This window comes from Astatotilapia calliptera, chromosome 7, assembly GCF_900246225.1.
Source record: "Astatotilapia calliptera chromosome 7, fAstCal1.2, whole genome shotgun sequence".
Taxonomy (NCBI): domain Eukaryota; kingdom Metazoa; phylum Chordata; class Actinopteri; order Cichliformes; family Cichlidae; genus Astatotilapia; species Astatotilapia calliptera.
Window position 1 is genome coordinate 37,053,569 of NC_039308.1, and position 18,134 is coordinate 37,071,702.

At 38.6% G+C, this 18,134-nt stretch overlaps 1 protein-coding gene across 3 annotated transcripts in view; it reads left to right on the forward strand.

Moving 5' to 3' along the window:
• Positions 1 to 18,134, forward strand: part of pip5kl1 (phosphatidylinositol-4-phosphate 5-kinase-like 1) — a 59,200-nt gene that overhangs the window by 29,385 nt on the left and 11,681 nt on the right. For all 3 annotated transcript variants that reach the window (XM_026174584.1, XM_026174583.1, XM_026174585.1), the window contains exons 3-7: positions 5,514 to 5,564; positions 5,649 to 5,803; positions 14,882 to 15,006; positions 17,735 to 17,769; positions 17,863 to 17,918. In XM_026174584.1, coding sequence (XP_026030369.1) covers positions 5,514 to 5,564; positions 5,649 to 5,803; positions 14,882 to 15,006; positions 17,735 to 17,769; positions 17,863 to 17,918 — 422 coding nt within the window. The remainder of the gene's footprint in view (positions 1 to 5,513; positions 5,565 to 5,648; positions 5,804 to 14,881; positions 15,007 to 17,734; positions 17,770 to 17,862; positions 17,919 to 18,134) is intronic.

The following is an 18,134-nucleotide window of genomic DNA, read 5'->3' on the forward strand; positions in this document are numbered from 1 at the left end:
CGGTAACTAGTTATTATGCCAAAATCAGGAACGCGTTAGTCGTTACTGGGATTTAGATAGGGTCGTTACTCGTTACTTCGTGTGGTGGCTATCGCGGAGCTTCCACAGATTCAGTAACATTAGCAAGTGGTGGAGGCCAGCAGGTGGATGAAGGAAAAGGGACGCAGAAGGAAAAGAGACCCGAGGCGGCCGCCGGTCCAAGTGTGAACTGAACTTCAGGTAAGAAGTTATGACCTGCAGTCTCTCTGGGTCAGATATGAACCAAGTTTAGGTGGAGTTTATTTTCGTTATTCTGACTTTTTCCCTACTGCGTGCTAGCATGACGGAGTTTCTATACAGCTGGGTGGTGCTATGAAGTTAATGATGTTGAACTTTATTTTGTTCATAAGTTATTAGAGTTGCCAACCGTCCCGTCTGGTATTCAGAGAAAATATTACGCGTTTCTTATTGAGGTGAAAAGGAACAGTTTGTCCCGTAATTCAGCTACAATGAAAAAGGCACAAAGCTGGAGTTATTCTGTGTCTTTGCTGCACAGCTGCCTCTTCTTCTTTCATTCTCTCCCCTCCCTCTCCCGTTTCTACTTCAATCATGAAAACTGATCAGTGATCAGCTGATCGGCTCTCTTGTTTGTTTATCGCCCACTTTGCGCCACAAAGAGGAAACCAGCGGATGTCGCGCTAAACAACAGCAGCACGTTTAAGCTTGATCAGCTGTTAGAATTTATTTAATATTAATTTCTAGTATCAGCTGATGTTTGCTGGAGCCACAGCTGCAAAAAAGCTGCTGGTCATGATATGGTTTGGTTATCTGGTGAGAGGGAAACATGAAGATGAAACCAGGAGATGTCCTTACTGAATCATCAGAGCTGTGATGGAGAAACAGGTTTACCTTTTAGGTGACAGGAATGAGTTGAAGGGAAGTTATGAACTGTTTCTGAGAGACAAATAACCCCAGGATCCTTTTTTAGGTAGCTGACAGCTGGTAACTGTGCAGCAAAATCTCCAGTGTTAAATTAACACTAGAGAGTGTCTATATGGGTCCACACCTCTGAGTATTAAATACAACACTGTTGAGTGTTAAATTAACACTTTTGACAGTGTTATATGTTTAAAAGTAACCTAGTCAGTTTTGAAGGTTAACAAAACTGACTAGTTTTGTTATTTCTAACATTTTGAGTTATTTTCCAGTGTTAGAAAATCAGCACTGCTCAGTGTTGGTGTATTAAAAGGGAAAGGGGGGCACAAAGAAATACTTTTCTTTCTTATTCTCATTTAAAATGTCTAGCTTTTAAAAAATAATTATCTGAATCTTACAACAAACGATTGATAGATTGATGCATATATACCATCAAAACAGTGAACATCACTGTCACAACAGCGTTTGTTTTCATTCAAAGGATTTATGATTTTTCCTATAATGGTGGGCTCTAGTCAAAATGCCCGGGACGATTTATTTGTCCCAGTCCAGCCCTGTATGCAGCTCATCTGCAGTCTGGTGTTACCTACATCTTCCTATTTGGAAGGCAGAATTTCCGAGTTCTGAGTACAATCGAAAGCACCACGACTGCAGTTTTTGTGTTGGATGTAAAAGGCGGACATGACACTGTGACATAGGCTAGAATCATGGCAGCAGTCAACGACGGTCCAGGCGTGGCATTTCTCTCGTGGAAATGTGCACATTATCTTTTCCTTTCTATTAGTAGGTGGCACAGTGCACTGTGGCAAGTAAGCAAGCTAGAAGACTGGCAAAGTTATGGAAGCAACACATTAACAAGAGAATTCTGAGTAAAACCAAAGTTACTTTCCCTAGTAACTAGTTACTTTGAAAGTAACGAGTAACTTGAAGTAACTGAGTTACTTTTGAGAGAAGTAACTAGTAATGTAACTAAGTTACTATTTTAAAGTAACTTACCCAACACTGATGACCAATGACTATTTAGATCGCTTAGAGTGTTTTTGTGAAACTGCAAGTCGATGACTTTCAGATGAAGTGTTGTACATTTATTTTTCATTTACAGGTTTATCTTAAAGGTTTTTCCATTTGGTTGTTCGGTAATGTCCGTAAAAAGTATGAATGTTACTGAACTCTTACCTAGGATGAGTAGCCAATGAGCTGCAGATGCTCCACGGGCAAAGTTACAAAACTTTATGATCACACATTGTGTATGTTTGATGTGGAACATTCGCCCTGTTATTCATTTCTTTTTAGGCCAGAACAAGTCCAGTAAGTAAAATACACACAAATCAAGCTCTGACAGTGATGACAGGAGTTTTGCACACAAAGAAAATCTCATCAAAACAAAAATATTAATCCAGAGGTGCTGGAGGGTTGTCCAGGGGCCTGTGCTTCGTACGTCGCTCACTACATCCAAGATCAAATGACACATCCAAGACCAAACCATCGCGCTAACCGTGAGCTCGCTAATCCGGTTCCCCGAACACACCTGCTGTTGACGATTAGTACAGCTGGACGCAGTAATGTGACATCACTGGGTGTCGTAAAAGGGGCTACGCATCGATAGTAGAAACATTGATCGGCAACCCGCTGATTGGTCGGCGAAAATGTCGAAGGAGCGCGCTCGGTATTTTCCGGCAGCAGAGCAAGAACTCATGAGTGAGGGATTTCAGGAGTTTCAGAGTTTAATTAAAACGCAAGGGAACACTGCAAAGGCTGCAAAAGCAAGGAGAGAGGGGCTGGCAGAAAGTTGCTGACAAATCAAACTCGTAGGTAATTTAATAATAATAATAATAATAATGGATTGGATTTATATAGCGCTTTCCAAGGCACCCAAAGCGCTGTACGATACCACTATTCATTCACTCCCACATTCACACACTGGTGGAGGCAGCTACGGTTGTAGCCAGGCTGCCATATCGCGCCATCGGCCCCTCTGGCCAACACCAGTAGGCGGTAGGGTAGATCTATCATATGACACTATATTGTCCAATATCATATGGCATTATATTATATTATAATATGTTATATTATATCCCCTTTCACATTAGAGCCACAACAGGACCCACAAGAACATGGGAACAAGTAAAAGTGGAATACAGGAGTATTCTACAGAATGGTAATATTTATCTCTTAGATTGCTTTTCGTCTCTTGGCAAGGTAATACTGGCCTGTAATACTCTGTTAGTTTGTTCATAACAGCAACCAAGAAAAGGGCAGAGGAAAAAAAGACAGGTGGTGGTCCTGCACCCCCTCGTCAACAAGTTGGTTAAGTAAATAATACCCTCACGGGAATATCGATATCTCTCAATGAGCACACTGTCGCGCTGAGCTAAAGGATCCTGTCTATCCCGCAATATACGCTGAATTCTGAGGACTCTCCTTATCAATCTTGCACCTTCCGCAATGGGTTGTAGACACAAACCAGGTGTGGAATACTGCCTCCAGTACATATTTGGCACAAAAATGTAAAAACACTGGTCCAGCCTGCTGAATATAAAGTGCTCTTTTTTTCAGATTTTGAAAGGCTTGTGTTTTGTTTTGTTTTGTTTTTGGTTTTGTGGTGAGTGCCTGCCTCATACTCTTAAAGCCTGTAAGTGAGATCTAAAATGGTAGGTTAAACAAATGGCAGTGATTTTCCTTCCTCATGTGAAAGTGTGTAAATAACACACCCAAAACTCAACAAGACCTTAAACCGTAGAGAGCTCTGCAGTGCCTGCTGTGATGCAGCCATTTGCTGCTGCTTCACCCTAATCCTGTTTAAACACAATATGCTGGCTCAGCAGGTAGAAGTGTGGCAGCTCTGTTTGTGTTTCATCCACAGGGTCTCATGACAGCATTTTGTTTTTGTAGCCCTTTGGTGCACACAAGTCTCACAGGATACAGGTGTAAATGTGAGCTAAAACAGGCCAGTGTTTAGTTATTGTCATTGGTGATCTGCTGGTGATATTACAAGAATTTGTAATACAGACATTCTAAATAAACACAAAAACTAGTAGATTTTCCTTTCAAATAGACTCGCTAAAACAAACAGGCTAGTAGGGGGACAGACAGCAGGGTGTGTGGTGCATAGTCCATTTAAAGCTGTGTTAGTACGATTAATTGCATCCTGACAATAACTGAATGAGATTATCGAAGGAGTACAAATACCAAGGCTCTTGTCAATGTTAGTGTATGCAATAAGAATTTTCCTTCAAGCACGGTTTGACAGCTCCGAGCTGTTCCCAGACCTGATCAGAGGATGCTGGCTCACGGCATGACTGCCATGAAAGCAGCCTGCAGAACCTGATGTGGGGGGCTGTTTAAATGGTAGTCAGCATGTCCAAAAACTAACACATACAAATGTAACATAAATAAATAAAAATAGTAATAATGATATCTAAGCCACTTGAATATTTTAACTTTAAGCTAATATATACAAACTAACTTATATTTTATCCATCTTTAACAGTTGCCACACAATACACACAATCATTACTACTGTACACCAGTGTTGGTCAAGTTACTTGAAAAAAGTAATCAGTAACTAATTACTGATTACTTCCCCCAAAAAGTAATCCCGTTACTTTACTGATTACTTATTTTCAAAAGTAATTAATTACTTAGTTACTTTTTAAAAACACGATTTACAACCTGAATAGGTGATAAAGCGATAGATCTTTAGCCCAGTTCTACTTTTTCTGCATAATCCATCATACAAAATGTAATCAAATGGAAAAGTCTCTTTTAAAAACTTGTTTTATTAGTTTTAATCTTTTAACTTTATGCATCAAGCAAAAATTTAATTATATGCAACATTCTCTGACTGGAAGAAATTTGTTTAATATTTAAACTTATTTTCTGCACATTCCAGCACATAAAATAATTTTTTTGTGTGTTTACAGTCACTCTTTCAAATAGATGCAAGTAAAACACAGCAGAAAATAAATAAAGTCAAAGACTAGCAGTCCTGTTGCTCTATTTTCACCTGTAAAGCAGGAGTGCGGTAGGCGGAGGTTTACCCTGGTGCAGGTGTGCCGCGGCGGTCAGTGGAAGAATCCGCGAGTTTCTCTGTGAGTTTCCCACTATGTCATAGCGCACTCGGTGCTTGCTTGGAAGTTTAGGGGTTTTTTCACTGTAAAAAGAAGTTTTCTTCCCATGCACAACGGACACTAATGTTTTTGTCACTTTTTATGGAATCAAACTCAAAGTAAGGTCAGTACTTCCACGCTTTAAACGCTGCACGCTCATACTCTCTCCCGCACTCGATATATTATCCACTGTTGATCTGCACGCAGCTGTTGTCACGAACGTCACACTTGCTTAGGTCACTGTCATGAGACATTCTCGCAAAAAACTCACAGTTTTAGTAACGCAGTAACGCAGCGTTCCTACGGGAAAGTAACGGTAATCTAATTACTGTTTTCACAATAGTAATCCCTTACTTTACTCGTTACTTGAAAAAAGTAATCGGATTACAGTGCCCATCTCTGCTGTACACACATAACTTTTAATAAGTCTATTTTGTCAGTTGTCCTGTTTTTCTGAGTGACTTGCTTTTGTTTCTTTTTATGCTTTAGAATGAACTGACAGATGAAGATTTCAGGTTGGAGGTCACTCAGATCCATAAGGTAGGATCCTGTGTGTTTCTCTGACAGCTCTCAGATGTATTACTGTGCAGAAGGCTTCCCTGTTTGATTTCTGTTTGTGTGTAGGACTTCACAATGGAGACGTTTGCAGGGCCTGTGTTTGCCACGCTGCGTGGATCTTTAGGAATGACTGAGCAGGAGTATCAGCAGTCACTCTGCTCTGAAAATTGCTACCTCCAGTTCATCAGCAACTCCAAGAGCAAAGCAGACTTCTTCCTCACGTGAGTTACAACAAATTGGCTGATCATCTGCCAAAATGTACAAGTCTGATAAAGACAGATAAATCTAGCGGGGCCTGCAATAATGAACCCGAGTAATAAACTTTACACACAGATGTGCCCAGTTAAGTAAATGCTGCTTAAAGGGGACTGATTATGCTTTTCATCAGTCAGTTATTTAAGTTTTCCAATTACTTTTGAGTCTATGAAATTGTAGTAAAAATGCTTTAGTTCCGCACATTTTTACCTTTTTGGAAATAAGTGTTTCAGTGCTTAAGTATGAAAGCTGAAAGTCTGCATTTGAACTGCATCGGTGTTGTTCTGTTTGAAATTCACTGTGGTGATGTCTCTGTCCAAATATTTATGGACCTAACTGTATATAAGCAGCGGTCTAAGAGTAGCTGTGTATCATATCATCATCATAGTTTATTTATATAGCACTTTAAAAACACACAAGGCTGACCAAAGTGCTGAACAACAGAAATATAAGAGACACAATAAGAATAATAAATACGATAAAATAATAAACATAGTAACAACAATAAAATATAATTAAATACAAGTCAGTTAACCACTGAGTCAAAGGCCAGGATTTAAAAATCTGGATTTAAAAACCAGCACTGATGTCGATTGCCATTTGTGAAGAGGAAGATTATTCCAAAGCTTTGGAGCCACAATAGAGAACGCTCGGTCTCCTCAGTTTCATCCGTGATTTGGGGACTGAGAGAAACAGCTGCTCAGCTGACCAGAGCAAACGAGTGGGGATATAGGGCTTCAGCAAATCAGACAAATATGCAGATGCCAGACCATTTAAGGATTTAAAAACTAATAGAAGGAGTTTAAAATGAATCCTAAATTCAATTGGAAGCCAGTGCAGGGAGGCCAGAACTAGAGTAATGTGCTCAAATTTCCTTCTACCAGTTTAAATCCGTGCTGCAGCATTCTGTACTAGTTGCAGGCAGCATGGATAACAGTCTCCAAATCACACTTTGAAAGAAAAGGTTTGACCTTCAACAGATGCCTGAGATGATAGAATGATGATTTCACCACACATTCACGTGTAATTGAGCTCTTCAGGTGAGGGGCCAGAGCAGTAAGGTCGACATCAGGGGTATCAGAGGTACAATTCGGGCTGAACAGAATTGCTTCCATTTTACGTTCATTAAAATTTAAAAGGTTTAGAGCCATCCATGACTTAACATCACTAAGGCAATCAAGCAAGAGTCTAATTGTATTTTGCTCGTTTGTGTTGTTGTGTTTGCACATCTCTGTTGCTTGTGGGGCTCGCACACAAGAATTTCACTCGCATGTGCTGTGCCAGTGTGCCTGCACATGTGATGTGACAATAAAAAGTGATTTGATTTGATTTGATTTAATTGGGGAGCTATCAGAATGACTGAAAGGAAAATAAAGCTGGCAATCATCAGCATATAGATGAAATGAGACTTTGTGTTTTCGAAAGATCGCTCCCAGTGGCAGGAGATACAACGAAAACAGTTATGGCCCAAGAATAGATCCCTGTGGTACACCCCACAACAGAGGGGCCACAGAGGACGATGACGAGCCCAACTTAACACAGAAGCTCCCGTTTGAGAGATATGATTTTATTCACAGGACAGCCAAGCCAGAAATGCCCACACAATGCTGGAATTAAGAGATCAGCAGGTTGTGGTCCACTGTGTTGAATGCAGCAGTCATATCCAGTAATATAAGCACTACATGTTTATCACAGTCCATCGCTACCAGAGTGTCATTCATAACCTTTATGAGAGCTGTCTCTGTGTTGTGAAATGGCTTAAAGAAAAATGTCAAACATTTGAGAGTTATTTAGATAATCCATCAGCTGAGCGTGAACAATCTTTTCCAAGATCTTACTCAGAAAAGGAAGTTTAGAGATGGGTCTGAAGTTTGACATAACTGAAATATCTGAGCCTGGCTTCCTAAGTAAGGGATGAATAACTGCATGCTTAAACTCGCTTGGTACTTGATCTGACAAGAGGCTGGTATTAATTATGTTCAGAATATGTGGTCTAACAGTAGGAAACACCTTTTTGAGAAAACGGGGATGAACAACATCATTCGGAGAACCACGCGGTTTAGCATTTAACACAACCTCCTCTAGTTAAGGTAGAACAATTGGTTGGAAAGCAATACACAAATTTGAACAGGGAACATCCACAGCCGGGTCACCAGAAGATAAAGTGGAGGGTCTGAAACTGGCAACCTTATCCACAAAGAAATTAAGAAACTTATTACACATAACCTCAGAAGACTGCAAAAGAACATGATCCTCTGTATTCAGTACAGAATTTATGGTATTATACAAAGCACGAGGGTTATGTGAATTAACAGCAATAAGGTGAGAAAAAAAGGAGTTTTTGGCGGTCTTTACTGCCCTCTGGTAAGCTTTCCAGCTCGTCTTAAGAGCTTCCAGAGAGATGTACAGCCATTATTATCATATTAACAATATGATAATACTGTAAATAATAGTGTAAATGTTCTTGTTGGTTACAGACTCTCGCATCACCTTCATAACTTGTATTTGGATTTCATTATTTTAAATTATATAAGCAAAGTTAGATGAATTAGATTGTTAAAATTCTTATTCTTTTCAAATTCTGATAGATGTTCAACTCAACTCAAAAAAACATTGTGTTTTTTGAGTCCACGTGTGTCACTGACAGTGTTGGTCAAGTTACTTGAAAAAAGTAATCAGTAACTAATTACTGATTACTTCCCCAAAAAAGTAATCCCGTTACTTTACTGATTACTTATTTTCAAAGGTAATTAATTACTTAGTTACTTAGTTACTTTTTAAAAACACGATTTACAACCTGAATAGGTGATAAAGTGATAGATCTTTCAGCCCAATTCTACTTTTTCTGCATAATCCATCATACAAAATGTAATCAAATGGAAAAGTCTCTTTTTAAAACTTGTTTTATTAGTTTTAATCTTTTAACTTCATGCATCAAGCAAAAATGTAATTATATGCAACATTCTCTGACTGGAAGAAAATTGTTTAATATTTAAACTTATTTTCTGCACATTCCAGCACATAAAATAATTTTTTTGTATGTTTACACTCACTTTTTCAAATAGATGCAAGTAAAACACAGCAGAAAACTAGAAAAATTTGCATTTCCTGCGAAAATGCAGTGTGGATGCTTTAAAGCTGAAGCTGTATGCAAAAACTAGCTGAAAAAGCTGAAAAGTTGCAGAAATTGTAAAAACTTTGCAGAAGCAAAGGAACTTTGCTAAAATGTAATAACTTAGCAGAACTGCAATATCTTAGAGGAAACATAATACTTGGCAGAAATACAATAGCATAGCAGAACTTAGCAGAAATATTGTAACTTACCAGAAACATGACAACTTCTCAAAACTACAAGAATTTAGGAGAAATAGTATAAGAAAACAGAAAGAATATATTTAGCCAAAAATACTTAAACATTACAGAAACACTATGATTTAGAAAAATAGTACAACATAGCAGAAATACTGTGTTTTACCAGAGACACTGTGATGAACTATGAATATTGTAATTTTAAATTAATACTATGTTTTAGCACAAATACTATAATTTGGCAGAAATACTATAATTTGGCAGAAATACTATGATTCAGCACAAATACTCTGGTTTAGCACAAATATTATAAGATAGCAGAAATACAATTATATAGCAGAAATGCTATATTTAGAAAGAAAAATATAATATAGTAGAAATAGTATGATTTAGCAGAAATACTACAATATAGCATAATAACAATGATTTAGAACAAATACTATGATTGAGCAGAATAGTTATAACTTAAGTGAAAATACTGGAAAACTAAAATGACAAGCTGAGAAAAAAACAGAACATGGTTAAGCTGTCTCAAAACTAATTATTGTTCAACTGTGGGGGAAAAAAGAAATACAAATAAATAAATACAGAAATGTAAAGAGAGAGACACACACACAGGGTCTATGCCAGTCAAACAATGAGATGCTGCCCTAAAGAGGGACTTTCTCTCTCTCTCTCTCTCTCTCTCTCTCTCTCTCTCTCTGTCTCTGTCTCTCACACACACACACACACACACACACACAGGGAGAGAAGCAAGTTTCTAGGTCAGTCAAGCAGCCTGGGAGCTGGTAAATTTGAATCCACCAATCAGAGAGGCTATAAACTTTTCCCGCCAAAACAGGTGCACACACGCAGCACAGAGACAGGATTTTTGTAGTCTATTTCTCATAGTGAGGATTCCCCTCAAACAAATGACCATAATTTCCTAACCGTAGGGGCAAGAACTGTCATTTTTACACAGTTTTGTTCAGAAGAGATGGGGCAATCGTCAAGTGTTGACAATTTATCATTAAAATATGAATTTTTAGAGATATATGATATGGATGACGGGTTGGTTTAGAAGCCACGAAGGCCCCAATATGCAAATTTGAATGCCTCAGCCCACATATATGATTGGCTGGCTGGGAAGCCGTGGAGACCCTGATATGTAAATTTGAATGTCTCAGGCCTCACAGAGGATTGGCTGCCTGGGGAACTGGCAGTAATATATGGAAATAGTATGCTTAAGCATAAATACTACATTTAGTAGAAATACTATATTTTAGCACAAATACTATAAAAAGCAGAATTACTAAAATTTAGCAGATATACTATATTAAGCACAAATCTTATAAAAAGCAGAAATAGTATGATTAAGCATAAATACTACATTTAGTAGAAATACTATGTTTTAGCACAAATACTATAAAAAGCAGAAATACTATATTAAGCAATATAAATATCCTATAAAAATCCTGTGTGTTGGCCCTGCGACAGACTGGCGACCTGTCCAGGGTGTACCCCGCCCTTCGCCCTATGGCAGCTGGGATGGGCTCCGGCACCCCCCGCGACCCTGAAAAGGATAAGCGGAAGCGAATGGATGGATGGATGGACTATATTTGTCAGAAATACTATATTTAGCACAAATCTTATAAAATAGCAGAAATAGTATGATTTAGCACAATAGTAATATCTTATACAGAAAAATTGGAAAAGCAAAATGGACAGCTGAAAAAATGCTGAACATGCTGAGGGTCCCTCGAATATGCTTGTTAAATGAAAAAAATCGGCAAAAAAAAATATAACAGAGACACACACACAAGATCCAATTCAGTCAACCAGTCTAAATATGTTGAATTTGAATCTTACAATGGGATCATCCCATTAAAAGACTTTCTTTCTCTCTCTCTCTCCCTCTCTGTCACACACACACACTCACACACACACAGAGGGAGAGAAGTAAGTTTCTAGCTCAGTCAAGCAGCCTGGGAGCTGCTGAATTTGAATCCACCAATCAGAGAGCCTGTGCACTTTTTCCCGCAAAACAGCTGCACGCAGCACAGAGAGACAGGATTTTTGCAGTCTATTTCTCATAATGACGACTCCCCTCAAACAAATGACCATAATTTCCTAACCGTAGGGGCTAGAACGGTCATTCTTACACCGTTTTGTTCAGAAGAGATGGGGGAATCTTAAAGTGTTGACAATTTATCATTAAAATATGAATTATTAAAGATATTTGACTTCTAATGCACCATAACTGAGCAGAGCAAAGCAAAAACTGCCTTGACTTGCCCTCAAACAACGCTTTCTAACTCTAAATCTATTTGGAGTATCAATATCATTCTTTCTCTGTAAGAGACAGCAGGCTTTGGTGAACAATCATGGAAATTTTCAGGTCTCTGTGGAAATTCATTAAAAAGATATGACGAGAGAAATAAGTGGTTCATTTCCAGAGTTTGAAATCTGAAGAAATCTGAGCGAAGGACGAATTTCCTACCCTCAAACAAGTCTAACTCATTTCAGAACGGTAATAGGTGAGAAAATAATTCTTGAATTGTGAGCGTCAGGAGTGTCTGAAGATATACTGGGACAAGCCTTATGTCTTAACTTTGCTTCATTAAGGAGATATGACGATTCGAATATGCCTCTCATTACAGAAATCAAGCGGTGATTTTGAACAAACTCTCCATTGACTTTCTATGGAGAGTTTTGCGACTTTGTGTTGGTCTGAGGAGATTTGCCAAAATTCTATAAATCCCACAACAATGATAGTGACATTTTCGGAAAGCCAGCAAAAATACCTACGTTTTGATGTATAATTTGTGGAAGTTGAGTGAAAATTGAGCAAGTAGCAAGAAGTTGTTCGGACATGAAGAGAAGACTGCAAAACCTTCAGTGGCACACTGGAAGCCAAGTGCAATAGCAACCATAACAACGCATGTATTTTGTGAAAAATCACAATTTTGCAACTGAAAACGTTAAGAGGCATAAAAGTAAAACGGTAAAATATTTGAAAAAGCTGATTTATACCTGAATAGCCCAATAATTTGAGAACAATTTAAAGTTTGAATGGTTGTTCTACGTGAAAATATGAGGAAGTAGTTAAGTTTCAAAAACAAGAACATTTTAGCAGAATTGCAGAAGTTTCCCATTCATTTCAATGGGACAAATTAAGCTTAATATTTTAAAAAGTATAATAGTGAAAAATACCAAAAGACATAGCACACATTAGCAGAAGTAGCAGAATAGTTTAAAATTTGAACAGTGAAAATCGGCTGAAAATTGTGGAAGTAGTTAAGTGCCAAAAAGTGTACGGAAGTATCAAGAGGAACTCAATATGTGTGCTTAAAGCATCCACACAATAAATAAAGTCAAAGACTAGCAGTCCTGTTGCTCTATTTTCACCTGTAAAGCAGGAGTGCGGTAGGCGGAGGTTTACCCTGGTGCAGGTGTGCCGCGGCGGTCAGTGGAAGAATCCGCGAGTTTCTCTGTGAATTTCTCATTACGTCGTTGCGCACTCGGTGCTTGCTTGGAAGTTTAGGGTTTTTTTCACTGTAAAAAGAAGTTTTCTTCCCACGCACATTGGACGGTAATGTTTTTGTCACTTTTTATGGAATCAAACTTAAAGTGAGGTCAGTACTTCCACGCTTTAAACGCTGCACGGTCATACTCTCTCCCGCACTCGATATATTATCCACTGTTGATCTGCACACAGCTGTTGTCACGAACGCCGCACTTGCCTACGTCACTGTCATGAGACATTCTCACAAAAAAATCACAGTTTTAGTAACGCAGTAACGCAGCGGGAAAGTAACGGTAATCTAATTACCGTTTTTGTCATAGTAATCCCTTACTTTACTCGTTACTTGAAAAAAGTCATCGGATTACAGTAACGCGTTACAAGTAACGCGTTACTGTAATGCGATTTACTTGCATCTATTTGAAAGAGTGAGTGTAAACACCAGAGGTGGGACCAAGTCATTGTTTTGCAAGTCTCAAGTAAGTCTCAAGTCTTTATCCTCAAGTCTCAAGTCAAGTCTCAAGTAATGTCAGGCAAGTCAGAGTCGAGTCTCAAGTCACTGGTGTAAAAGTCCGAGTCAAGTCACAAGTCTGAAACTTTGAATTTCAAGTCCTTTCGAGTCTTTAAAAAAAAAAACGAAAAAATAATGTTGCAGTTATGCTAAATGTAAATATTAGACCATGTAATTTTAAAATCTGTGTTTTTCTCAACACATGACAAAATAGTGAACTTAGAAAATATACACAAATTGTGAAATTGCACCTCTTTAAAATGCAGCTCAATTAAACCTAGCTCCAAGAATAATTTTCACCGACAGTTCTGAGATACGCTGCATGTTATTCTTGGATGCGGTTGTAGGACCAGCTTTAAAATCGCATGACAAAAATATCATACACATTAAAAAAAACTGTATCACCAACGTAGCCTGGACAAGATTTGCTAGTTAGATGAAGTCAGCTATCTCATCTTAGCATATTTATATGCATATTTATAATCATACGGTTCTTGGAGTGAGTGCATACACTCATGAAGTTTAGTAACTTCAGGTCACTGCAACAAGCCCAGGTACAGTTTACCGACAGATGGGTGCAGGACCTTGAAATGCACTGTGTAGAACGAAAGACCATCGTATGTATCATAATTTTACCAGTCTCACAAATTGTCGTCATAAATACACATTCCTTAACTGTTTATTAATAGGACCTTTGAGCTCAACGGTAATTAATTAGTAGTGGAAATAATTTCTGGTACCCATCACAGAAATGTAGCAGTGACAACAATATTGTATGCTGTAATCGTACTGGGCAATTAGTGATACAAAAAACCAGTTTTATCCTGTGAATAAAAGTATATGTTTTTGTCAGTGTACCATAATAACAGAAGCGAAACGCAATATTGTGTCAGGACAATTCACTATTTATGCACAATAAACAAAGGAGCATAGCGCGACAATTTCTGTTCAGCGCCAGACTTGCTTGTAACCTATATCACTAATTATGTTATGAAAATGACGTATTAAGTACTAAAAAACACTGACCTTCGTGTAAATGCTTGGAGCAGACTAACCTGTGAGCTGGAGTGTTCTGGGACGTTATATTTGGTCTTTGAATGGCTGCAATCCAGGCCATCCGTCGTCTTTGTTACTTCGGAAACATGGCTTGAACAATTTCTCTTCAACGACGTAATCCGATAACAACCGATCTCTTTACCCGTCGGCTTCCCGTGGCTGTCATGCGACCGGCTATTGCAGTTAATAATACAACGGCTTCTTGACATTTTTGTGTTTCTTTTTATCGCTGTATAACTGATTTTAATTGAAAGCCTGCGTGCGCTAGTACCGCTTGCCACGAGTTCCCAGAATCCTTTGCGGTTCTACCCGTGAATGACGTCACATTTTCAATCTCAATATAATATGCATGTTAAATTTTATATTTGGGGTAAAATATCAAGTCTTTTCAAGTAAACCGGTTCAAGTCCAATTCAAGTCCCAAGTCATTGGTGTAAAAGTCCAAGTCAAGTCACAAGTCTTAGAACATTTTTTCAAGTCAAGTCTAAAGTCATAAAATTAATGACTCGAGTCTGACTCGAGTCCAAGTCATGTGACTCGACTCCACACCTCTGGTAAACACACACAAAAAATTATTTTATGTGCTGTTACAAGTAATGTGTTACTGCCCATCTCTGGTCACTGATAAGAGAGAGATATACTGACACCGTGTTTTTCAACTTTTAGGAATGATAAACGCTTCTTCTTAAAGACTCAGAACAAAAGGGAAATTAAGTTCCTTCTGGGCAACCTGAAGATCTACATGGAGCACCTGAGGAAATACCCACATTCACTGCTGGTCAAGTTTTTAGGTACCACACACACAGACTGAGAAATATCTCTGTACATCACTCACAATCCCCAGGGTCCGGTCAACCCTCCACATTAGACTGGATGCTTCTGTTCACAGTGTTACAGTATAGTGGGCACATTTTAAGAGTCCAAGAGTCCAGAGTCTGGCTGGCTCAGATGCTGGCAGTTCTCACTGCAGTCTACCGGTAGCGTCTCCTTTTAGGCCAGGATAGACGAATGTCACCGAGCAGTGACTAAGTTTGTGGTAAAAGGCTTGCCCCCGATTTTCGGTAAGTGAATGTGTTTAATTGTAGGCAGGGACATTACTGGATATTCTTGTGTAATTGCTACAGAATAATGGTAAATGGCCTGTATTTATATAGCGCTTTACTAGTCAAAAATAAACCTGCCCCGGGGCCTACCACAGCACTTTCACACCTGTGCCATGATACACAAATAATAAAATGCCATCTTGGATGACATTTACCCTGCACTCGTCCTTTGTATATCTTGGCACAGGCATAATATCTCTGTGGTAGTCCTATCAGAGCAGAAAACACTTGCAGCACACCTACAGCTTTCTGATGAATGATCCCTTTTTTCAGTGCAATGTTAAACAAACTCTGCAGGGGAAATTCCACCGAAAGCCTTTTACCTTCACAATGACACATTTTTCTCTGTTGCAGTTTGATTTTTACCTCGTTGAAATTGCAGCAACAATTAAACAACAGAAATTAGCTCCCTATAATAAATACACCAAACAGTGGGTGAGTGAAAAGCAACAGAAATTAGCTCCCTATTATAAATACACCAAACAGTGGGCGAGTGAAAAGCAGAGGCCCGTGCTATGCAGAAGACGTGTGTAGGAAGTCACTTCAGGTTTAAACTTGGCTGGTTTTGATCACTGGTTCCCGTCTTATCTTGCTGCTGATGCATGCCTAACATGCTCTGGAGCAGATTACGTTCGAGACAACAGATCAGCACGAACAAAACCAAAACCAACCCAGCAACTCCACAGAAAGTGGTGTGGCGTATTGCAAGGGGCATAAAATCCCTTCAGCGTGCAGACAGTAAGAAGGTGTGAAGTCTGTCTGTAGTGAATGAAAATGAGTACAATTATGAATTAGTAGAATCAACTTTATTGATTTTTCCCCTGTTAGCTTCAATTTGAAAAGTACTTTATTACTGAACATTGTGATTACTGGAACTGTCAGCTTAAACAGCTGTGATTTTTGCTGCCCTTCTTTTCTGGTTAAAAAAAGGTTTATAGAAGTTTGTTTTCCAGTGTTATGGAGCAAAGCTCTTAAAGTTTACACAAAGTCCTGTGAATCCTTTTCCTTTCACTCGTACTGTGCTGCTTTGTCTGCAGTAGCTGTCACTTTCAGCGTATCATGTGTTTGACCTCTTCTGATTTTTCCAATATTAGTTTTATCCTCTTTTGTCCATGTATCTGATTGCACACGTGTTAAAAATTTGTATCTTATCTTAGGTTTGTGATTAATTGGCTTCATAAATACGATATTTATCATCTGTTGAGCCCACTAGTTTCCATTATTGTGCTGCTTTTAACTTGTATTAACAAAAGAGGTCAGCTAGCTTCTTATTGTTTTAGGATCTTATGAGAAATGAAAGGAACTTCGTTTTTGGGTAGGACCTCTTTGTTCATAATTTTAAATATCAAGCACTTTTCTATGCAAACATAGCCAGTAAGAAGTGCCTGGAAAATAAAATAATGAAAGCAATTTCAAAATAAAAGAGAAAGTGATTAAAAATGAAACTTAAAAAAAAACCAAAACGATTTTTGTAACTAGTGAAAACACCAAAACTGAGAGAAATGTCAGCCTTCAATGATCGACCTAGACTGAACGCTCAGAGGGGAAATGTATGGAGCCCTGAAAGGCGAATGAGAAGAACAATCCATGTGTTATTACTCGTGTAACATTGGCTCTTTTTACTTGTATGAGTAACTTAAACTTTAATAATACTGCAGTACAGAACTTCAGTGAATAATTGAAGAACAGATTATGACAAACACATTTTTATGAACAATCCCTCGGATGAATGCGACTTGTCACCAATTCCATGCACCAACACAAAACATGGAAAACAAGGACAGTGCCCTCGGATTGGCAGACTAAGGTGGTGAACCAAGGGATCATAAACCTCAGCCTCCATAGGGAAGCTACACCACTGTCCTGGTATGTCTAAGTATCACAAGTATTGGATGTTATCGTACGTGTATTTCTGGTGGACTCTCTTTCTGTTTTACCTAGAGTTGTGATTTGCATCTCATGGTGGTTTTGTCTTTATCTCCTGTTACCTCTGGCTCTCTTCCACTGCATGTCTTTCCTCCTCTCACCCCACCCGGTCACCACAGATGGCCGCCCCTCCCTGAGCCTGGTTCTGCTGGAGGTTTCTTCCTGTTAAAAAGATGTTTTTCGTTCCCACTGTCGCCAAACTGCTTGCTCATAGGGGAGCAAGGATAATCCATATGATCGTTGGGTTTTTCTCTGTATGTATTATTGTAGGGTCTACCTTACAAAATAAAGCACCTTATTGTGATTTGGGGCTGTATAAATAAAACTGAATTAAACTGAATTGAACAGGTGACAGCGAGTTCTCATTTGCAATAAACCGTAGAGTAGGTTTTAGAGTAAGAGGTTTTATGTTGCAAATCCCACATCCCACTTAAAATAAATCCCACTTAAAATAAATGTCTCAATTAAGTAACTGGTTGCTTGTTTTTAGGTGTTCACAGGATCCAAATCCCACAAAGACGAAAGGTACAGATACATTTTACGCCTGTTCAGTTCTGTTGAGAATTACAATGTGAAACAAAGGATTATAAAGTACTTTTTCCCATTTATCTGTTCCAGAAGTTCTTCATTGTCATGCAAAGTGTGTTTTATCCAGATGATCGCATCAATGCCAGGTAAGCTTGGAAGGATGTCCTTTACAAGCATCCATATGCGACAAGTTGAAGTTGACTATTGCTCAGGAACTGCAAACCTTCCGATCTCTTACAAACAGACTAGCACATGCTTGCATGGCTTTGGATGCTGATGCGACAGGTGCTGTCCGTGACTCTCTTGTGACTTTTTTTTCACGCTTGCACTTTTTAGACATTTACTTTGTAGTGCCTTCTATG